This window comes from Emydura macquarii, unplaced genomic scaffold (assembly GCF_026122565.2).
Source record: "Emydura macquarii macquarii isolate MOO-44397 ecotype Brisbane River unplaced genomic scaffold, CSIRO-AGI_Emac_v2 contig_1390, whole genome shotgun sequence".
NCBI lineage: Eukaryota > Metazoa > Chordata > Testudines > Chelidae > Emydura > Emydura macquarii.
The window spans coordinates 6989926-7014863 of record NW_027131527.1 but is presented as its reverse complement, the minus strand read 5'-3'; the positions used below and the strand labels follow the sequence as shown (position 1 = coordinate 7014863).

The window sequence follows — 24938 nt, the reverse complement described above, 5'->3', positions numbered from 1 at the left end:
TCTACTCAGTTTAACAGGGACTGGTGCATATTCATTTTCTTTGATAAAATGACTTTGTGAGTATGTATTGCTTAGTAAGTAACTGCACTTAACAGCACAAGACAGTATGTTCCTGGGGTGCAAGGCTGGGACTAGGAATATACGAGTGTCACCCTATCTGCAATTCAGGAGTGGCTGGGCATAGCACTCTGGAGGTATTTGTCTGAGGGTGACTTGCATGCTAGAGGCGGTTGAGTGGGCAGAGTGGCAGCTCACACAGCTATGCAGGGCATAGTGCATACCAGACTGGAACGTTAAGGGGGCAAAATGATCCAACAATCCAGATTTGTACCCTGGGGCATGTCAGGGGTACCCTGGGGCATATGCCTTAGGGTTTCTTAGTGTCTGTAGAGACCAATTTGTGATTTACACGTTTTACCATAGACTGTGTTGGCATACTGTTTCTGGTGAGGTTGATACACTGGATGTGAGTGCTATTGTGCATGTAGGTGGCCTATTGATTCAGTCTCACCAGAGGTTAATTAAGTACTACTTCACTCCAACAATCATTGTCCATTGCTTACTCATCCACTTGGCAGCTCTAGTGTGATAGTGTTCTTCTGGTGTCATTTGTTCCACAAAAGATTTTTAAAACAGATTTTCAAAACAGTTCATTGCCTATAATTGGAGCCATATGTTCCAAAGAGATCAGTTCCATTTAGGCAACAAAGTAAGTAGTCACATTTTAAAAAGAAATCAGCACAGTTGGATATTTGGCCTCAAATTTGGGGTACTGAGCGCTTGAAAAATCTGGCCCTGGGTTCTTTAGAAAATCTGGCCCATTGTATCCATTTTCCATCAGCCAGTTTACGAACAGTTGCTCTCATACATTTGTAGAACATCGCTAGCCTGTCTAAAATGCATTCTCAACAGCATTGCCTGTCTGCTGGCGAGATCAGATTAATGTGTTACTGTGATGCTGGCTGGATTAGGGGACCATTTATAAAATTATGTAACATCAGTGTTTCAAAATTACAATAATTCATAAGAGATAGGCCATGTCAGGTACCATTAGAAAGGTTACAATTTGCTAAGTATGATGATATTGTTTGTGTATGTGTCATATTTGTATTGGAAGTTATGGATATGTTTGATGTATCTGTATTTCAACTTGTGCTCTGTTTCTGGGTGACTCCCCAGACAGGATGGCAGCAGCAATAAGCTGCTTAATGGCTTATTAAGGAAACTCTCGGGTACAATAGGCCCAGGGAAAGAAACTGGGGCTACACCTGAGGAGTCACCAGGACTTACTCATATGACCCTGGACTCCATCTTATTTCTGTAAATTTCCACAAGCAGCATGGCAAAAGCCAAGAACATAAAAGGCAGCTGCACCACATCTATACTGCTTTAGTCTTCAGCCTTCACCTACCTGTGGATCAACTCATCTGCAACGGAAGCTATGAAACAAAGGACTGAGACTCATCTAGCTATTGGATGTACACCAGAGGGACTGTGCAAGTCTGCAAACGCCACAATTCTACTGGAAACCTGATATATATGGACTTTCAAATCATTTGTAGTGTCTGATTGCTTTGGACATTTAACATTTCTCTTAAGTTTGTTTCTTTTCTTTTATAATAAACCTTTAGTTTTAGTTACTAAAGGATTGGCTGGCAGTGTAGTATTTTGGGTAAGATCCAAGCTTATATTGGTCTGGTAATGTGGCCGACACTTTGTGGATCAAGAGAACCTTTTTGATAAAGAACATAAAGTTTTAAATTACTTGTCTCTTTACTGGACTTAGTGGCTGATTGGGAGCCAGAAAATGAAATGCAGTAAAGGGGGCTGTGTATATTTTGTTTTAACATCTTGATAACTAGTGTGGGGAATCAGAAACACTGTTTGTGGTTGGTTGGGAAGTCTGACTTCAGTGTCACCCACCAGTGCTGGGAGAATCTGCTCTCCTTTGCAGCCTGCCCTGTCCTTCACGTTTTCAGGTGGCTACCCTAGGCACAGATGGGTCACAGCTATACTATAATGTTGCTAGATATTTCATCTTGCCTCTTTCTACTCAGGAGTGAAGTTGTCTGTTATGGAATTTACCTCGCACATTGAAATGACAGTAAGCTAATAGGAAGCTCATGTTGCAGAACCATATCCTAGGGTGGAAGGTACTACTGCTCTGTACAATTTGATGGAGAGAAGTTTGGGCCTAAGTGAGAACAACCTGGTCAACAAACTTACTCAGTATTTCTCTCTGCCACTTTATCATCTCTTACTTACTGTTTTACCATCTGTGCTGAGGGAGCATAAGGTGGAAGAGCAAATAGTGTAACTCACCATTGTAGGATCATCTTTTCCTTTCCTTCAGCACACATTCTCTTATCTACCTCTCATCCATGAAGGTCATTAAATGACTTCCACTCTCACAGACTAAAGGTTGTAGGGCATGAAGAGATGTTAAGGTTTTAGGGCAAATTCTCAGGTTGTCAGATGGTATGGGGAATCCAGGGTGAATGAGATCAATTAATGGGTTAGCCCCCAAAAAATCAAAATGCTAGTTCTTAGCAATCTATGAGAATGTATACTTCCTGTCCTGTGAGAATTGGCCCATGCCCCAAGGAGTAATCCTTTATCTTGCCTACTTACACATTAATTTTCATATATAAGAGAACATTCTAAATAGCAGGATTTAAATCTGAGTGAGTGCATGAGTGTTGCTCCTAGAAAACTGGCAGGAATGTAAACAATCATTTGATGTTTCTGTTAATCTCATTCATCTCAGGAAAATGAAATAACCAGGAGAAAATAACCTTGAGCTTTTGTGTAAAAATGCTATAGTATAACATCTCTTCTATATTTAATATTACATAAAGAAATGTTCCTTGTGTAAATGCTGTATCTTGTATTTGAAACACTAGCTCACAGTGTATTTGATGCTATTAAATTGTAGTGTCTTGTTATTCAATACTTTTAAACAGTAAAAAAATGGACAAATTCTGTCCTCATTTACAAGCTGCAACCTCACTAAGATCAGTGGAATTGCATAAGTCTTACTGAGGGAAGAATTTGGCGCATCATGTCAATATGTCTCCTCTGCAAGATGATCATGTGTTGCCCCTAATTTACAGAGTGGACTGACACCACTTCACCTGGCTGCTCAAGAGGACAAAGTCAACGTGGCAGAGGTCCTTGTTAACCAAGGGGCTATTGTTGATGCACAGACAAAGGTAAGATTGATCAACCCTACTGTGTAAATATAGCTGGAGAAAAAATAGAGAAAACACATTGTCACCTAAAGGAAGTGTTTAAAATCTGTTTCACCATTACTTTACTCTGGATTTATACTAGAGTAACTGCAGTGATGTCAATGGACTTACATTGGCATGAAACATATATTCAGTGTTCTCCAAATTTCCTTTACCTGGAAAGGACAGTCTGTGGGCAGTTTCTTTATTTTTCAATCTTGTCTGATGTTTGGATAGGTTTTGATTTAACTCCATTATATTGTTGTGTTTTGCCTGAAGAAAGTAGGCATCCAGTAGGATTGAACTGCATTCTTTATTTAAGCAAAGTCGCATAAATGCTGGAGCTCCCACTGTCTTGTTTTTCACCGTGTAATACATTCCCTTAGCTACCTTTGGCATTCTTTGGTGTGTACTCCATGCGCTCACTGCTGCTCTATCCAACTGGCATTTAAAAACAACAAAATGGTTATTTAAAGTATCACTGTAAAAGCACTCCTTCAGGAGATCTGTGTTTCAAGCAACATAAACAAAGTAAAAACAAATTAGGCACTCCTGATTATTAGAAATGTTGTATCCCTAATTATGAGTTCTTGTAAAGTTTGAGTCTTCAATTTATCCGAGCTAAATATTGAATAATGTAACCTTCCATAAACTATCCTTTGAGTGTTACCAACACTTATACATAAAAAGTACCCTGGACTGTTGTAGGATGATTCAGTCTTCATGTTTGCACACTTCTGAATTTCTTAGTAGACGCTTCCTTTTGCCAAATTATAGTGTGGTACACTATTTAATGATACAGGCAACTATCTTCTAGGAAACTGAGTTGACATCAACAAACTAATTTTGTTCAGCATCCAAAATTCAGATTTGAGCTGGATTTTGATAAAGGAAACGTCAGCACATTAAGCACTAAATTATTCTACTGTACTGTCAAAAATTTGATTCGAAATTAAATGCATGGTGGCAGGAAATGCTGTGATAATTTTCTTTGTTTATACATCTTTATGACTTTTAACTAATATAAAATACATACAAAAGACCAAAAATTTCAAATTTGGTTGCCTAAAGTTTGGCACCTAATTCCATATTTAGGCTTCGAAATAAAAGTGGCCTGATTTCCAGAAATGCTGAGTATCTATAAGTCTCTTAAATTTGGAGGGACTTAGCCCACTTTTATTTAGAAGCCTAAAGAGGGTGCCAAATCCTAGGCAATTCTAAATTTAGAAATAATGTAAGGACTGGATTGCTCCTTGACTTGGGAGAGAGTTCATGGAGCCACCCTTCTTGGCACGTCATTTTCAAAATGGTGCTGTGGGCTAAAGCCACAATCGAATGCGCAGAGTTTTATCTGCATATATTTTTACACACGCTAATGCTATATATAGGTGACAGTATTATTATAATAGTAATAAGCACCTATAGAGTGTTCTTCATACTTGAAGCACTTCAGTTTATCTTATTTATTCTCAGAACAATTCTATTAGATAGATAAGTAGGGATAATTCCACCTTAAATCGGCCCTGATCCAGGCCTTGGGCTATAGCTGTGGTTAAATCATGTGATTCCTCATTCTGAAAGCTCTGTGAAAGCAGAATGAAACAAATTGCTCTCATAATCTGACCTGTGTACTTTGTGCAGGATCCAGAATAGAAGCTATAGCAGCTCTAAAGTCATTAGTCATTGTGAGGCCAATCCTGCAACCTAAACCAAGATTCTAATATTTTATGGGTAGCGAAGCTCCTGCAGAGGTCAGGGAATCCCAACATTCATGCAAAACAAGATATTTCTGTGTTTCCCAGGGATACCCAGGGCAGTGAGGGACCTCACTGCCACCTGCCCATAGCACGAGGAAGCCTTGTCCATGCCTGCCGTCCCAACTCCACTGGCCATGGACAATGCAAGCACTCCCTTAGCGACCCACACGGGTTCTGCTGTCCCTCCGCAGCTTAGTGACAGACACGTTCTAAGCCCCCAAGTATCCCGCTGGATGTGTCTGTTCCACTAAGTGCCTGCAGAATTCTCGGATTTGTTGCTCCCAAAGAAACAGTACACCCCAGCTTACCAGTTATGCCTCAGATCGTGGCTCTGCTTAACACACATCACTCAGATAAGTTTATAGTGAGAACAAGTAAAAGTTTACTTAACCAAATATAGTGATTCAAGTGGTAGCCTGTAGAAATATTAGAAATGAGTGCTTACCCTATAAAATAAAAATATAACCTTTTATTCTAGAATCTGGACTTACTTAACTAGTTACAGTCATGGCTTGTAGAGCAAGAGCTCACCCAAAATCCTTCCTGCATATTACTGCCAGGCTTGGCTGTGATCTTCCCTTCATGAGACAAGTCACACTGTCAGCTTGCCCCTTCAGTGGAAAAGATTCTATGTGTGTCTCCATACCCCCAGTTATATTCCCCCCCCCAATCCATATTTACTCATAAATAGGATGTGTCCCTGGTGGTTGCTTTTTTCCTGTGTGCCTCTTTCTGGTTGATTTCACAATCTCTTGTTTAGCATATGGCTCCTTTGTAGATAGGCTTCCATTGTGAAGCGAACAATACGCAATGCACACTTAGCCATCCCAACAGAGATAAGTGGCTCTTCCCTCCTACCTGATAGGAGTGTGTTTATCACCTTCTGGTGACCTGCTTTAATTTAAGAATATAATTTTCAGGACAGATGCATAATTCCTTAATATTATCCGTGCATACATTTTGCAGTGCTTATGACAACCCATGGGTTCTTGGTGGAAACCTCACATTCCACCCTTTGGTAAACTTAATATGCATCTACCTGACCCAGGGGATCCCTATAAAACTATAAACATCCCCGGCACCCTCTGCCAGTTGGCACCAAGAGGTTCATGGGTCAGAATTCCTACCAAATACGCTGTGACAGTGGGCAGAATCATGCCTATACTATCTACATATGCCTTGGCTACAAAACATCCTTGCACTGGCATCCTTTGCCACTGGCCAGTTGTTCAGTGAACCAATTTCTTCTGTTAATTTAGCATCTGTTGTAGAAAGTTTTCCAGGCACTTGAGATAATAGAGCTTTCCATTATGCACAGCACTGTCATGAGCTTAGGGACCCGGGCTGGGCCAGACACCAGGTCAGGTCAGCTTATGGTGCAAAGGTTCTGGATCTGTCTATCTGGAAACAAGATCAGGCATCTGCAATACAGCTAATACTGGGAACATGCCAGATGCAAAAGGAGATGTTAAGCTTCAGTCATTGAAGTATGAATGTCTGAACCAGAACTCTTTTTGTTGCAGGCACCCTGGTGATTAATGATACACAGCCCGGTTCTTCATGTAGAACATCACTTTAGTATCTATAAGCATTGGCATACCAGGATCTTTTCAGTAAAGCATGCAATTCTGCACTTGCGTGCAAGGCGTGACCATGCACATACAGTGCATGCAAGGTCACTCTGTGTGGAGAATGCCATTTTGTTCTACAAAATGGTGTCCTTCCTGTGCGTTCAGGGGCCAGATGGAATCATCCTGTGGGCACAGTCAGTCCTGGGGCATGCAGTGCATGTGTTGCATACATTAATGACACACCACCGTCTAAGATATTCTGCCTAGCCATGACCACCACTAGAATGGTGGGGCCGGGGCAGGGGAGGATCTTCTAAGTAAGTAACATATGTATTCTAATGTTAATTAATTTTTACAGGAATGATCTGTCCATCATGAGTTCATGGTCACTCAGTCCTCAGGCCAGAATTCTGTTCCTCAAATTCCCCAAAGTACATGTTAAACCTGCTTCTTGAATCATCCCAGTACATCTGATGGGTCCACAGAAAATCATTACTAAACCACCATATCCAAACTCTGTTGAAACGTTCTTGGAAGGGAGACCAAACCATTATTTCCTGTGACCCACCAGTCAGCAGCTCTGATATGTGATGGTGAGGTGGCTAATTATAAGTCATGGCAAAGGGAAATGTCTCAAGGCTTGATTCACCACTGCGTTATTCCAGTCTTATGCTAGGGTCACTCCACTGATTTCAGTAGTTACTCTGATGGTAAATTGGAGTAATCCCATTGAAATCAGGGAAATGATTCCAACTTTATATTTATGCAACATAGTGAGAAATCAGAACCACAGTCTGCAGCCAGTACTTTACAGGTGAAACTTTATCTACGAGGTGACCCAACAGCAGCTACATTTTCCCTGGCTGTTCTATGCCCCAGATCCCTCAAGGTGCTCACTTTGTCCTCTTGGAGATGGATTTCACCTGGTATTGAATCTTTCTGTAATCTAAAGTAGCTCAGTAATATTGTAGGACTTGCTGTCTTCACTTAATTAAGAGGAATGTCTAAACTGCACACTAACCCCTAACTTGTAACTATGAATGTCTGTATATGTCCTACAAATATGAAATAATCTTAGTAATGCACTGTCAGTTGTATCCCTGTCTGCCAATTTGATGGCCGCTCCAAACAGGGCCTGAAATTCTTAACTGCAGCATTGAAAATGAATGTGGTGAGTAGATAAAATTATCCAAAAGGAAAGAAAACATCATATTTACGTATCCAAAGATTTAATCGTGTTGTCTGTAACAGGTCCACAGCATATTCAAAGGACTAGTAAATCACTGAACATTCACCCAGGCCAGTAACTGGGTTCACCAGCTACCCTTTGGAAGAGTGCAGGTAGTGCTTTGTTGCATGTGCACTTCTGGGGAACCACATCTCAGTGGTAGACAAATCCTCAGGTACAGCCTGGGACAGGAACTCATTGTCCAATAGCCAAGAGAAGTCTCAGTGCACTGCATTTTATCTTTCTGCATTTTATCCATGTATCTAAGCAGGACAGTCATTTTTGAAGTAGCAAAACACAAGACTAATTTAAATTGTTAATGCTGAGGCCCAATTATCCATAATGAGGGGCACCTTGCGCTGCTTAGTCTTCCTTCTACCATGTTAAGTCTCATTCTCCACTGCAGGAGACCATCTGCCCCTTAGGGAGAACATTTCCACCTATTTCCCTTCCAGAATTTGCTCTGAGCAGCATGAGTCAGGTGTGCATGACCCAGCTTCTTAATTGTTGCATAAAACAGGGACATGGAGGCATGATTACCGGGCGCTGGATAGCAGGCCTGACTCAGATCAGCTAGAGGACACGGCTCTGCCATGCAAGAAACCACTCGCTGATGTTGAAAGGAGTGTGAGGATCTGTGCTGTCTATTTTATCAGGGACCACAGTTTCTGGAGGAACCCTGATGGTCTGAGTTTATAATGAAGGAGCTGACAAACTCTTTACTGCAGTAGAACACTCCTTCCCCCTCCTCCCCCTCCCCCCCCCCCACACACACACACTATTCTGTAATAACTACTTGACCTTTCTCTTTGTATTCTATCCAGTTATCAACTAGGCTATTGACTCATAAAACGGAGTGACACTACTATTATCACTCAGTTACAGTATCCCTATATGGAAAGAGAATACTTAATATCTTATCGATGTCATTTAACTTCAAGTGTAGCCACAAGTGAGCTGTCATTTTCCTCCTCAGGAATATTATCATCTTTAATCATCATTTATACATCGCTGTAAACCTACTTAGCACTTTACAAACATCTATTGCTGGATTCTGCAACCTTTACTCATGTGAGTACTTCCTACTCATGTGTACCTCCACTCCGGTCACTGGGACTACTCAAAGGAGTGAGGAATATTCCGAGGACTAAAAAGGAAGGGAAGTTTTGGCTAAGAGAGATTTTCTGCTTCAATGGAATAGTAGGGAAGAAAAAAAATTGCACTGCAGGACTTCCTGAGTGAAATTCTCTGGCATTTGTTATGTATCAGATTATCTAATTATAGTCTGGTCTGATTTTCAAATCTATGAATCCATGAACAATCTCAGAAATACTATCAGACCTAAACATCACATGTTGTTCAATTATAGTTCTTCAGGGCTTTTTTCTCCTAGGACTTTTTTTTACTATTTTTTGGAGGAAAATATGAAAGGAAAAATAATCAGTGGTTTTGCAGGCTGCATGTTGACAGTGTTCTGGGGGGGTCCCTCTTCTGGTTCTGCAGCAACAATTAACTAAACACACGCTAATCCCAGAGCTCTGATGACTTCACTCTTTATGGATAACAATTCCATGCTTGAATAATAAGTAGGAGAATACTACTGACCACCTGAGCAAGATGGTGATTCTGAAATGCTCCGGGAGATTATAGAGGCTATAAAAATAGAAAACTCAGTTGAAATCCCCCATTCTTATTTTCTCCTTATTCACTGGGTACATGTCACCTCAGGACAGGATACTGAGATCAAGTTTCTAGACACCATTAATGACTACTTCTTGGAGCAGCTAGTCCAGGAATCCAACAGGGAAGAGGCAATTCTTGATTTAGTCCTAAGTGGAGCACAGGATTTGGTCTAAGATGTAAATATAGCTGAACTCGGTAACAGTGACCATGATGTAATGAAATTTAACATTCTTGTGGGACGGAAAATATCGAAGAAGCCTACCACCATAGTATTTAACTTCAGAAAGAGGAGCTACACAGAAAAGAGGATGCTAGTTAAATGGAAATTAAAAGGTACAGTTGCAAGAGTGAAATGCCTGCAAGCTGCATGGAAACTTTAAAAACACCATAACAGAGGCTCAAATTAAATATATATTCCAAATTTAAAAAAATAGTAAGAGGAGCAAAAAAGTGCCACCATGGCTAAACAACAGCGTAAAAGAAGTGGTTAGAGGCAAAAAGGCATTCTTTAAAAATTGGAAGTCAAATCCTACTGAGGAAAATAGAAAGGAGCATAAACACTGGCAAGTCAAGTGTATAAATATAATTAGCCAGGCCAAAAACAAAACTGAAGAGCAACTAGCAAAAGACACAAAAACAATCAGCAATTTTTTAAAAGTATATCAGAAGCAGGAAGCCTGACAAGTAATAAGTGGAGTCACTGCACTATTGAGATGTTAAAGGAGCATTCAAGGAATACAAATCAATTGCAGAGAAGCTAAATGAATTCTTTCCATCAGTCTTTATTGCAGAGAGTGTGAGGGAGATTCCCACACCTGAGCTATTGTTTTTAGGTGACAAATCTGAAGAACTGTCTGTCAAAGGGCAAGCATGCCCGGTCCCCTGTTTGGGGCGGGTGGGAGTCGCTATAACTCCACAGCTGTTCTCTCTCTCAGATCTGTATGGCCTAATGGCCAGAGTCAATATGTTGGCCCTGTTGTGCAGGGCTGCAAGGCCTAGTAGCTGGAGTCAGTAGGAGACCCTGGTTCGTAGGGTGGCAAGGCCTAGTGGCTGAAGTCAATGAAGCAACAACCCCTTTGGTCAGGGCAGAGTGGCCTGATAGCCGGAATCAATAAAGCGGCCCTCTCAGTTCCGGGCAGCATGGCCTACTGGCCAGAGTCAATAAAACGGCCCTTCCTGTCAGGGCAGCATGGCCTAATGGCTGGAGTCAATAAAGTCTCCCACCACTGTGGGATAATGTGGCCTATTGGCATGTTGGGGAAGTGGGGCCCTGCTTAGGGGTGTATGGTGTCCGGTGTAGGGGGGCGTGGGCCCTCCCTGCTCCTCCGAGCCCCAGCCCAGGGTCGTGACAGTGGCGGGAGTACTCGCCATTGAGTCAGCAAGGGTACTCGCCACTGAGTCAGCAGTCCCAAAACATGCTGACCAGTTCCCCAATTCTCCCACCATACAGATGTTCAAGTCCCCTGGGCTACTTCCTACCCTATCTTCTGTGGCGATGATCCATGATTCCCCGGGGCCTCCAGGGGCCTCAGCCGATGCAGCTCCTGACAGCTTGGTCTCTTCTCTGCATTCATCTGACAGCCTGCAATATGTCTGGGGCTCTGCGTGTCCTAGCTCTCTAGGGTTCAGAACCTGTCAGCTCCCTGGAGAGAACCGGCAGTCTGTATTCAGAGTTGAGTTGAGCTGACTGAGCTGCTTGGCTCCCTCTTATACCCAGTCTCCAGCTGGAGACTAGAGAACCAGTGCGTGGCAAACATGCCACTGTCCCAGATTGAGATATCAATAGAGGAGGTTTTGGAACAAATTGATAAATTAAACAGTAACAAGAAATTAAACAGTAATAAGTAACTAGGAACAAGAATTCTGAAGGGAGTCAAATACGACTTAACTTAGCATAACTACTAAGTGTGATATGTAACCTATTATTTATATCAGCTTCCGTACCAAATTCTGGAGAATAGATAATGTGGCGTTGGCTTGTAAGAAAGGTTCCAGAGATGATTCTGGCAAATACAGGCTAATAAGTGTAACTTCAGTGCCAGGAAAATTGGTTGAAACTATAGTAAAGAACAGAATTATCAGACACATAGATGAACACTATTTGTTGGGGAAGAATCAACATGGCTTTTGTAAAGGGAAATCATACCTCACCAATCTACTAGAATTCTTTGGGGCCAGGGGGGTGTCAACAAGCATTTGAACAAGGGTGATCCAGTGGATATAATGTATTTGGATTTTCTGAAACCTTTGACAAGATTCCTCACCAAAGGCTCTTAAGCAAAGTAGGCAGTCATGGGATAAGAGGGAAGGTCCCCTCATGGATTAATAACTAGTCAAAAGATAGAAAACAAAGGGTAGTAATAAATGGTCAATTTTAAGAATAGAGAGAGAGAAATAATGGTGTCCCCTAGGGATCTGTACTGGGACCAGTGCAGTTCAACATATTAATAAATGATCTGTACATACAAAATGAAGGCATCTAAATTAGCTGTTACCACTCAAGAAATCGATCTTGGTGTCATTTTGGATAGTTTTCTGAAAACATCTGCTCATTGTGCAGCGGCAGTCAAAAAAGCTAACAGTGTAAAACTGATGCCAACAGATCCAATTCCTTCTGCCCCCCAACTTCATGCCATTTACTCCAGATTGTCCCACATTTAGAGAGCTTTAAAATGCAACTCACCAGTCACAGAGGACAACTTTGGAATCCCACAGCAAAAGCAGCATTTTTTCATTTCCAACACTATCCCCAGGAATTTGAATTGCTGGGAATGTAGGCTCTGAATCAACAAGGTACCTGTGCTTGACTTTAGTAGCCACTGAAGTCAATGGGACCGTTCCTGCTTATAGGTCAGCACATGGTTAAGCACCTTGCTGGATTGGGACCTTAACTTTAGACTTGGGACTTGACAGGTTTTCCTTCAGTAATCACATTTCCAGGTATATAATAACTGTATGGATTAAATATATATATTATCTTGCTTTCCTAGTATGGCCGTAATGCTGAACACTGACAAGAGGGTGAATATCCTTTTGAAGTTCATTGTTGTATGGTTGTTAAACAGTGGCTAGTGTTATTTTAATATATAACTTACAGTGATAGCCTGAGAAAATAAAACCAGATACTGGATTGCTCTAGGGATTGGTAATGGGATTTGGAACTTTCCTATCAGTGTTGCCTGTTTGAAGATAACACAGATAATTAGTTATCAAAAATTGTTACTGTGTGCTGGCTGTTGGGCCTATGTGACAGGAATTGATTTTCTCAATCTAGTTCCTGGTTGGCAAGGGTCTAGATAATAAAGCCAACACTAAAGTTGGCCCTTTTTTGTACCCTTGGTATTATTCTTATCAATGCTTGAGAAACAGTGGTGATCAACTACTTCCTTAGTTCCTAAATTGGGCCTTCCAGGTCAGGGGTGTGAGGCAGGACAGTGTAGGAAAAGTTGCACTGGCCCGTACCTCTTTTGCTAACTAAAAGAGTTCAGTACCTTTCACAAGCACTAAGAAAAAAAATCACAATTTTATGTTTTAATTAAACAATAAGCAATTTTAGAATTAAAAGGAAAAGAGAACAGAGAAATAATGGGATGTTGGAAAGAATGCTTGAAGTGCTTAATCACGATTATTTAAATGCATCTTTGTTGCATGTTATCGATTACTACCATAGTTTTTAGGTGCATGTTAAACTGTCAAGTGGCCATTGCAGGGAATGTAGGGAATTGCAGGGAAATTTCTATCCCCTAATAAACTTAACAGTGGGTCTTTGCAAGATACTTTATGCAGTTAGACCTTGATTCAGCAAAGCCACTTAAATATGTGCTTAAACTTAAAGATGTGCTTGTGTGCTTTGCTGAATCAAGGTCTCATTGGATTTGTAGCGTCTGGATCTAGAGCAGTTTTCAGCATAATCAAAGAAATAGTGAAATTCTATTCAATTGTTTTGTGTTCATTTCTTAGCTCTCATTCTATCTGCAGTGTCTGACAGCAACAGCAGAAAAAAACAGAGCAGCTTCAGAGTCAGCATGAAGAGAGAGATGCAATAATTCAAGCTGTTAGGCTTTATGGTTACTGCCAGGGTAAATGGAAGATATTGAAAAGATACCCAATATATGGGACTTTTGACACTTTTCTCCTCTCAAAATGGAGAGGGATAGTTGTATACTCCAGTACATTAATATAGAATTGAAAGGCCCAATGTCTCTGGGTTAATTTTTGGCATCTATTCTTGCTGCTTTTAATAAGCACTCCTCATCTGTTAGCCCCCATGTTGCTCTCCATTTGAAAACTGACTAGAAGTAATGTGATCAATTGATTACCATGAAGTGACAAAATTAGGAACGGCATTTTAAAAAAGTCCTGATTTTCTTGGAATAAAATATTATTTACTGGTAAGTCTGCTAAATTTCAGGAAGCTTATGCCTGTAAATATTGGTTGAACCCTAAAATCAAGACTCTTCTGCATATGATGTTTCTATCGTTTAAAAATTGTTAACAAAACAAACATGTTTTGCCTCCTGTTTACTCATCTGCACTGTTCTGAGAGCCCAGCATGGAGAATCCAGGTACCAGTAAGAATTGCCTTCTTGCTCGTGACCCTTGTTTGGCTCTGTAAACATAAAACCTGCCCGTTGGCATAATTCAGAAATCTTAGCAGGGTATCCATCTGCTATGAGGAAGTCAAGAAATAAATATAAATTTAGATACCTGCCAAACTGAAAGTAATTTGGTATTAGAGTCCATATTGCAGCTAGGAAAGAAAGGATATTCTCTTTGGGTCTCAGGTTTAACTAGGCATCTCGGTCACTAGTTTTAGTTTTGTGTTTTGACCCAACGTGATTATTGCAGACGCTGTTTCCTTTTGACATGAAAGCTGCTTGCTAATGGAAAGAAACTTCATTCTAAAACATCCAGTGTATTCATGTGTGTTCCGTGTTGTCTTGTCCCATCATCCTATCTTTCTTGATGGCGGCACAACCTGATGTAGCACGTAGAGCATGATAAGACATGACACAATATGACCACAAGGTACTGGAAACTTCAGAGAGAACCTTCCAGGGTAGCCCAGTGGCCTAGCGGCGGCACAATATACTGCCACACAGGGATTGGAGTTCAGATTCAGAGTTCAGTGTTTTGCTCGCAGGCTGGCAGGTGCTGAGATTGTCACCAAGGCAGCATGCTGAACTCCAGAGGGGAGGGATGGAGTGCCTCCTGTCACTCTGCAGTGAACCTACCTCCCTTCCCCATACTTTATAGGAAAAGCAGCATTAACGGCTTTAGTGAGAGCTATATTCAGACGCAAGGAAGGGGTAACTAATAGAAAGGAAATAAAGGGGTTGAGGTCATTGGAGTTCAAAAACTTCCCTCTATTCTCTTCCCTACCCCACACACTTCAAAGGGGGCAAAAAGAAAGTCTTTCCGAATTAGTACCGTACCTGGTCTCTGATTCAAATTGCTAGTGAGTCAGCAGTGAGAAAAGAGCCAAAGAGAAAGAAGTAGTGTAGATAATTGTTCTCCTAGCAGCTTACAGAGGTACAATTGTGGGTGCCATTTAAAATCTTGACATTTACCATTTGCAGTGGGTAAATTTAAAGTAATACTTGTGATATTTTGCATTCTAAATATAGGGAACACTGCAAATAGTGCATATCACAGTACTGCACAGATCAAGATTTTAATAGCTCCTGCCTCTGTGTTATTGTTATGTTGGGTAGAAGAAAGCTCACATAATTCTCCACATATCAGCTCAAAGTGAAGTGGCATATAGCGTTGAGATCAGCTGGGACGTGCTTTCTCACAGTCCCTGGATGTGAATGTTATGACTATGAGGCAGGTGATAGGAAGTCTTAGTGGGAGGCCCTGAACTGTGGAGTTCATCTACCTACTTGGCCGTTTGGAGTTTGACTGTGCTGTCCTGCAAGGCACATTGAGCAGCCTATATGTTTAGTCAAGCTTCCATATGAGAGTTTCGTGTGTCGGGAAAGTAAATTTATTTTAGGGTTTGGCTGCTTTTCTGAGTTCTCTTGAGCTAACATTGTGACCGTTTGGTCATGTTTAAGGCCCTACTCAACTTGTGATATTGCTGAAATTGCAGATTCTGCATTATTATCCTTCTACTGCAATTTTGACAGTGGGAGCCCTGGCTGCCCTAGGGCTCAGAGCATGAGTCCCAGGCCCCCACCCTTGGCCCCAGTAGGAGCCCCCATTCTCAGCCCCGGGTGGCCAACAGTGGAAAATCGTGGAAAAGTAATAATGGACTTTATTACTGCAAATAATAAGGTCCATTTTTACTTTTCCCCAATTTTCCATGGCTTGTCTGCAACTCAGCTGCAATTTTTTGACAATCATCCCTCAATTCAAGTAGGGATTTAGTCATGTTTTAATCTATTTTGTCTTTTAATTTATGTACATAGGAATAGGGGTCACAGTAGTTTCATTTTATTAATTGTTATGATTAATATAGTTTACCACAGTGCTACCAAGACAGCTACCATCCTAATGAGCAGAGGCTAAGACCTCAACATGGCACTGATTGGCCTGGCTTTGCCATTAGACTATCAGGCCAGCCTTTTATTTGTAATTTAGGGTGTTGGAGCATTAAAAGTGGCTATTCAATAGAATTCTAATCTTCATTGCACAATGAGGAAGTTCTAATAAAAACAGTACTCAGGCTTCTCAAACTGTTTGCAGTAGGGATGATCTTGCTTTTAGTTATTTAGCTTATGGTCTGATCCATCATTCAGGTCAATGGAAAGATTCCCATCAATTTCAGTGGGATTTGGATCCAGCACTTACTTCTTGCAATGACTAAGTCTACGTAGTCGTTTCATTACATGTTACTTGATTTATGATTTGCTGAAGTAAAGACATGCAAATACTTACACCAGATTTTACAGAACTTGGCACACCTATCATTCCTTCAGGATGCTTTAGGATAGGGCCATTAGGCAATATACATGTACATACTGGAGTCTAGTTTAAATTAATATGAAGAAAACACTGAATCCAAATGCTGCAATCACTGAAACATCCTTTCAGTGTAAACTATGCAGAGCCATTCACGTCTGTATTTTCCTTTTTCTTAAGAGTCATGGCCCAGTGGTCAGAACGTAAGATAGGGCAGCAGTAGCCCCTGAATTCTAGTCTTGACTTTGGCATTCTCTTCCCAGTTCATCTGGGCGAGTCACTTAACCTCTGTGGCTCAGTTTCCTCCTTTGTAAAATAGAGATGATTATCCTTACTTATCTAACAGCCTTCTGGGTTCGTCTTTGTAAAGTCCTTTGGAGAAGAAAACTATCCAGTGTTAATTTTTAGGTCCCCCTCTTCTGAACTGTCCTTCATTGCAGCCCCAGTCTGACTATAATTAAGTATGTGTATTTGTTAAGGAAGAAGAGAAAATGTTGTCGTGATGCAGGGAGATAAGACAGGAGGAGATAATTGCTTTAGGAGGGATAATCTGACTATTTCCATCACTTTGTAAGAATCCCAACCTCTCTCAGAACAGTTAACAATGTTCTCATGATATTAAAGGACAGAAAAAGAGTGAAGAGATGGGAGACAGCAGATTTGGTTCTTTCTGATTTGTTGCATTTTATGGTATACCTTCACTATTTATGAAAGTACTTTTATGATTCTTTACATGTTTCAACATGTCATTTCAATTATTTAAAATTTGAATGGTTTTTAAGGTGAGCAGCAAACAGACTGAACACTGTGATTCCCAGTTGCTATATTTAAGTCAGGTTTTTAAGTAGCATTCAGTATTCTGTTTCTGAGCAGCATATTTATAGAGTCAGGCTTATGTTTTAAATCTTAATGAGAACTCATGCCAAAAAATGTACATGCTTAGCTATGTTAAATTTAATAAGGTGTTTTGGACATGAGTCTGACTTCCCTTATTTGTTTAAGTATCTCATGCCATGACAGCTCCTGGATTTTGCTGCAGCTCTGGTGGATATTTCTGAACTGGACAGTAATAATGAAAGTCAGGTGGGAAAACAAAAGGGAGAGAATCATATTTTCATCAATGCAAAAGTTTGCCATAGTGTTCTTCTAACAAAACCCCAGCTTCCACTAGACTTTGAAACGTAAGTCCCGGAACACATTGGATATGTCTACACTGCAACACAACACCCATAACTGGCCTCTGTCAACTGTCCCAGGCTTGGGATACAGGGCTATAAAATTGCAGTGTAGACTGAACCCTGGGACCCTCTCCCCTCTGTAATTTTATAGCCCTGCAGCCCAAGCTTGCCAAGCCCAAGTCAGTTGACATGAGTCAGCCATGAGTGTGTTGTTGCAGTGTAGACAAAATGCAAGGTAGCTTCCAGATTCCCCTGTTAGGTCCGTTTTGGATAGAGAAGGGGAAAAATGTGTTCTGTGGAGAGGGAGGGATAAGAAGAAGAGGACTCAGCACAACCCTGTCAGAGATCTTTTTCGGGATGTCCAAAAAACAAAACAATACCTACCCAGGGCTTTGCTGTTTTATATTCAGTTTATTGTCAGTAAATGTGCAGAGTTATTCACATATGGTAATTGCTTATGTTCATATATTTCTTCTTTTTAAAAAACATTCCAGATGGGATACACTCCATTACATGTGGGCTGCCACTATGGAAACATAAAGATTGTTAATTTCCTTCTACAGCAGTTTGCTAAAGTTAATGCCAAAACAAAGGTGAGATTTTCTTTTCCCTTCACTTGGTTTATTTTGTTTTAATTAAAAAAACAAAAACAAAAACAAAAAAAACCTCCCCTCTGAACACTGCAAACTCTCCTGTTTTTCCATCATTGGCAGAATGGGTATACCCCTCTACACCAGGCAGCTCAGCAGGGACACACCCATATCATTAACGTCTTGCTCCAGAATGGCGCGTCGCCCAATGAACTCACTGTGGTAAGGGACAAGAGAAAAACGTGTTGTGGACGGCTTCTTCTCTAGCATGTCAGTGTTTTCCTTATAGTAAAAAGTGTTGTGTCACTACATCTCAACAATGCAAAGGTAGAAGAATGGGGGGAAGTGTGAGTAAAAGAGCACAGCCAGCCTGTTATCTCAGCTATGATACAGAGCTACCATAATAGCTCCATACATTTTCTTGAAACAGCAACTACTTGAAAATACATTCATAAGAGAATATAGTGAGGCTTGGCAGAATTCAATTTAAAAAAAATAATTTTGACAGATAATAGAGATGTTTATTTTTAAGCATTTTTCCCTATTTTAATCAATTTAAACTTTCACAGTTACAAAAAAATTATGGGGATGGGGGTGTGAAAATTATTTAATGACAGTAAACATTGAGATTCAAAAAGTTTTATAACCAGGGAAAGGCAAATTTTCAACATCACATGTCAAAATATACAAAGTTAATATCGTTAAATCGAACTCTAAGAAGTTCTCAGGCAGTATTTTTCTTTCTTTGCCTATCTTTATATTTCAATATTATTGATGGAAATTTTTTTTATCTGTTAGTGTCTGTATGGTGAAATCGACATTTTCCAACATTTACTAATAAAAATCTAATCCTTCCAAGCCTAAATATAGTACTGGTTAGTTCTCTCCTTGCCATTTATGTAAACAGTTAAATGCCTAATGTTACATGTCCCTGCCTGAACTTTTTATTGCGTTGACCTATAAGCATTTTCTTTGAAATCTGAAGTTCATTTTTTATTGAACTTATTACTTGTTCTTATAGTTAAGCATTGTTAATTCTTAACCATTTTTATAAATATTTCAATTCTTAGAATGGGAACACTGCCCTGGCCATTGCTAAACGACTTGGCTACATTTCAGTTGTTGACACACTGAAGATAGTGACCGAAGAGACCATGACTACGATTGTAAGTACAGTATATTTCAATAATGAGTGTCAGACTCTTTCTTAACCTACAAAATTCTACAAACATGGTATTTAGCTTTGTTTATCTAGATAGATACCTGCGGAGATTGCAGTCTGATTGTTAAAGGTGACAATGCATACTGTTAATAGTATAATCTCTGTATGCAGTCAAATGTAAAAAAGTAAAGAATGTCATATTTACAGCAAATTTATGAAAAAAATGTTACAATTCAATAATAAATATCAATAAAATGTATTGGGTGACAGCACAAACCAAATTTAAATTACACAGAGTAAATAACCAGGGTCCTAATCCTTCAATTAGATTTGCATGTTTACAGTATTCTAGCTGTGGTGATCTAATTGCAAGATTGGGGCATAGATGAGGTAACTTTCCTCATAAGGCTTTGTAAACAAACAGAAACTAACATAGATCCCTTCTCTTCTAAAGAGGCCCAATTCTGAACACCTGCAGTGATTCATTCAGTGCTCTCTCATCTACCAATGCCTTCATGTAGTAGCACATAAAAGATGCTGTTATAGGGGCTTGCAAATATCATTATAAACAGTTCTTTCAAACTGACAAAATTGGATCGAACACCACTAGAAGTGTTTGTACTGTAGTTGTGGGCTGCTTCTTGAAGACAATTCAAAAGGTCCTCAAGGAATCCATTTTAAGGCACTTGGAAGAGAGGAAGGTGATCAGGAACAGTCAACATGGATTCACCAAGGGAAAGTCATACCTGACCAACCTGATTGCTTTCTATGAAGAGGTGACTGGCTCTGTGGATGTGGGGAAAGCGGTGGACATGATATACTTTGACTTTAGCAAAGCTTTTGATATGGTCTCTCATAGTATTCTTATCGGCAAGTTAAAGAAGTATGGGTTGGATGAATGGACTATAAAATGGATAGAGAACTGGCTAGAGCATAGGGCTCAATGAGTAGTGATCATTGGCTCTATGTCTAGCTGGCAGTCAGTCACAAGCGGAGAGCCCCGGGGTCGGTGCTGTGGCTGGTTTTGTTCAACATCTTCATTAATGATCTAAAGGATGGGGTAGATTGCACCCTTAGCAAGTTTGCAGATGACACTAAGCTAGGGGGAGTGGTAGATACCCTGGAAGGTAGGGATAGGATACAGAAGGACCTAAACAAACTGGAGGATTGGGCCAAAAAAAATCTGATGAGGTTCAACAAGGACAAGTGCAGAGTCCTGCACTTTGGACGGAAGAATCCCATGCACAGCTACAGACTGGGGACCGATGAGCTAGGCAGCAGTTCTGCAGAAAAGGACCTGGGGGTTACAGTGGATAAGAAGCTGGATATGAGTCAGCAGTGTGCCCTGCTTGCCAAGAAGGCTAATAGCATATTGGGCTGCATTAGGAGGAGCATTGCCAGCAGGTCATGGGAAGTAATTATTCCCCTGTATTCGGCATTGGTAAAGCAGCATTTGGAGTATTGTGTCCAGTTTTGGGTCCCCCACTACAAAAAGGATGTGGACAAGTTGGAGAGAGTCCAGCGGAGGGCAACAAAAATGATTAGGGGGCTGGAGCACAGGACTTATGAGGAGAGGCTGAGGGAACTAGGCTTGTTCAGTCTGCAGAAGAGAAGAATGAGGGGGGGATTTGAAAGCAGCCTTTAACTACCTGAAAGGGGGTTCCAGGGAGGATGGAGCTAGGCTGTTCTCAGTGGTGGCAGATGACAGAACAAGGAGCAACGATCTCAAATTGCAGTGGGGGAGATCTAGGTTGGACATTAGGAAAAAGTTTTTCACTAGGAGGGTGGTGAAGCACTGGAATGGGTTACCTAGGGAGGTGGTGGAATCTCCATCTTTAGAGGTTTTTAAGCTGCAGTTTGACAAAACCCGTGCTGGGATTATTTAGCTGAGGTTAGTCCTGCTCTGAGCAAGGGGTTGGACTAGATGACCTTCTGAGGTCCCTTCCAACTCTATGATTCTATGAAAGTCCCAGTGTTATCAGCTAGATGTTAAAGGGACACCATCAACTAAAAATCTAACTTCTGTCTGAAAGCGGCTTACTATTGTTACAAGTAACAGTGCCAGTGACCATAACTGAAAGAGATTAGAATGAAACATACTACTCAGTTGTTTTCAATTCAGTTACTTTGTACATCTGACAGCATTTCATCTTTCATTGGATTCTCTGTTTCTCTTTACAGTCAGTTAGTTAGTTTCTCCTGTTATTTGTGTGGGTCTTTTATATAGCAAGAGTGGAGAGACAAACATTTTTAATAAGAGGAAAATGTTACTGTAAAACATAAAAATTGGCAAGGGATTCAGGAACAGGCATAGTGCTTAAAAATGACATTCAGTTCATTTTTTAAAAACTGACTATATATCAGGTTGATTGTGTCCCTTTAAAAAGAAGACATCTAGGCCCTGGTCCTGCAAACATGCATCTGCATAACTTTACTCGTGTGAGTATTTCCACTGAAGTAAATGGGTATAGTCACATGAGCGAAGTTACACACATATATTACAAACAAGTATTTGCAAAGTCAAAGCTCTGCTATATTAATGTATAACAAAGCACAAAATGTTTGAAATAGATACCTAAGCCTCATTTTATGAGCAGGCCCAATGCTGCCTTTGTTTGTTTTATTATCACATGCTACATTCTCTCTCAAGCAAGCCATTTCAGATTAAGCCAGTTTGAATGCCTTTGAATTTAGAAACTTTTGACTCAGAACAGGTGATCAGTTGTTTGAGAACTGTAATCCCAGTTAAATTTACAATTTTCCAAATTTAGCACTGATTACAAATAGTTGTTAAATTCATGTTGTAAATTAAGGGAAGCTGGAATTTACTGCTATCCAAGAAACATTTTTAAATGCTTACGCACACCAAGCTGAAAAGAAGGAGATATCTAAATTTGGCAGTATAAGTAGGTGAACCCATTAGAAATAACTCTGATGCCTCAAATTATAGGGAACATATAAAGTAGGTAAACTGTTTTTTATCACTGGCAAACTGAAAGGATTGGACCACTTCCAAAGCACAAAAAATACAAAACTTAATGGAAATTGGCGAAACCACTCATGAGGAAAGAAGAGATTTCATGATAATTTAAGGATCTCTTTATTGTGCAGGAGCAGAAAGGTTTATATATCATATCATAATACAGTTGACATATATGAGGCAGATAAGTTCATCTAACATGTCAGCGTACGTATATCATTTTAAAACAACTCCTGTTGTGAAATTACAAACTGAGGAAAGCAAGAAAAGTACTGTTTGGGATATCAGTATTTCTGTATACAGTGAGTGCAAGATGTTTCCATTAAGATCTCTTGTGATTTTTGAAAGGTGAAAATCCATGAACAGCATTGTGAACCTCACCAGCACTTGCCCTTAGCATGAGGAAATCTTGTCCTTGCCTGCTGTGGATCAGCTCTCTGAAACCACCAGCCTCTGGCAGCACAAGCACTATCCTCCAGGCCTCCACAGGCCTCGTACCAACCCCCTAGCCTCAGAGTGTTTTCTATAGTGTCCAGCCCCTTATTCACTGAGCACTCACAGAATTACCAGACTTGCTGTTCCCAGAGAAACAGTACACACAAGCTTGTAGGATTCCACTCAGGATCACCACTTTGCTGAACATCACAGCACTTAGAGATATTTATAGTGGAAAATAAGGATCAATTTATTTATATATTTATTTATTTTTAAAAAACCAAACCAAAATAACCCCAGAGATTCAAGTGATAGTGAATAATAGTGGAAATAAATGGTTACATATAAAACAAATTCTTAACATGCTTTCTAGAGATTAAACCTACTGATAAGTTTCTCTAGAAGGGAGGATAACTTTTCTCACCCTAAGTTCCTTCCAGAGTTTTCAGCCAAGCCTGGTTGAGACCCCTCTTTCATGAAGTAAACATGCTGTCTGTTTAGTTCCTAGGTGAATGATGACAGAGCATCTTCTTTGTCCTCCACATATAGTAAAGCAAAGATGATTGATGTACAGCTAAATCCCACCATGCGTACTATTTCAGGCACAGTTAAATCTACTCCTTTACCATGGTTACTGGTTCTCTGCAATTTTGCTCCACTACATGTTCGCAGAGAGGAAAGTGTAGCAAAGCTTGTGACGAAACTGTGTGATATGCCACACCTACTGTTAATTAAAGACTGTTTAATCCATCACATAGTCATCTGCCCGCAAGGAGCCATACTGGGTGAGGGATTTACAGTAGAAGACATGTGGCAAGCTTCATGGTCCACAGAGAAAGTGACAAATAATTATCTTGTCTTGGACCTCACTTAGCATCAACCCGGGTTTGATTTACTGTTGTTTGCTTCGTCCTGTTACTTTTCTCCCTCCGAGTTTTTACAATACTTCATTAACATTCAGTTCAGACTGGGGATAGGACACCCATTGTGAACTATACAATACTTAATTTACATGTAAACAGCCTGCTAGATAAACATTTTTTGTCTGACAGAAAACCTGTTTTTCACCTTTATTGGTGACCAGTCCCTAGACACAGACCTTATAATTTAGAATGTATGTACATAACTCCATACATAACATCCATACATGCGTTTCGCAATAATAGTGACGAACAGTATGACATCAGCTTTTATTTGAGAGTTTACAGGACATTCTTTGGTGAACAAGAATGCAAACCAGACTCAGGAGATTCCTGTACCCCCTAAGCAGTCCCTGTGCCACTTGCTAGTTGGCACTAAAAAGTTCCTGACTCACAAACATTTTATTCTGATATTGCTCACTGCTCAATGGTGTGATGACAATATCTTACTATGTCACTGACCCCCCGTTAACCAATCTTCTCTTATTTGTCTTTCGGCTATGGATCCTTACCTAGATAAATTGATACAGTTGGGATGATAAATACCAACATTCATTTGTACCTCCTAGTTTTTGTCTTAATAAAGGAAGTGGATAATTTTTCCCTTATTTTTTCTTTTTCAACTGATGGCTGCCAAACAAAGTTATCAACAGAAGTGATACCAAGACATCTTGTGCAGATGTTTGTTGAAATGTAAACAGCACAACAATCTGCCCTGAGTAAGGGGGAGTGTGTAGTTGCACTGTCCCTGGAGCAGCCCAGAAGAAATATTGTGACCCTGCTCATCCAGAGTGAGTAAACTTCTCTGGGTACCTACCTGACACAGCTATGCCACTCACATGTTGAGGGATGGAGCCAATGCTTAACCCATTCCCCACTCTGTTCTGCCTCTCCCCATCTCTTTCTCTCATGGGAATGAGAATATAGTGGTTTGTGCAGATATCCTATTTATGACATGGGGGGTGAGCAAGCCATCATGCTAGCTGGGCCATAATCTGCACCAAAGAAAAACCATTTAAAGCAAGTGAATATTGGTTCCAAAAACCTGGCTAGTTTCCTTCTTTAATTTTTTCCCCCCTGAAACAACTGTTTAAATCAAAATAAAATAGGAAAGAGACATACTCATTTTTTGAGCACACTGCAGACAGAAAACTGTTAATATTCACCTCTCACAACTGTGGTATCATCAGCTTATTTGTGTATGGCCCATTAGCAAGAAAGCTGGTTGCAAGCTAGAAGACAGTCGGGATCAAAAGCAGACTTTTATCTTTGTTACTTCATGTGAGCTTTCCCTCTTG

General features: G+C 40.3%; 1 protein-coding gene across 7 annotated transcripts in view; it reads left to right on the top strand.

Annotated features, from left to right (window-relative positions):
• Positions 1–24938, top strand: part of ANK3 (ankyrin 3) — a 399852-nt gene that overhangs the window by 279410 nt on the left and 95504 nt on the right. For all 7 annotated transcript variants that reach the window (XM_067552555.1, XM_067552551.1, XM_067552556.1 and 4 more), the window contains 4 exons: positions 3114–3212; positions 18048–18146; positions 18267–18365; positions 19214–19309. In XM_067552555.1, coding sequence (XP_067408656.1) covers positions 3114–3212; positions 18048–18146; positions 18267–18365; positions 19214–19309 — 393 coding nt within the window. The remainder of the gene's footprint in view (positions 1–3113; positions 3213–18047; positions 18147–18266; positions 18366–19213; positions 19310–24938) is intronic.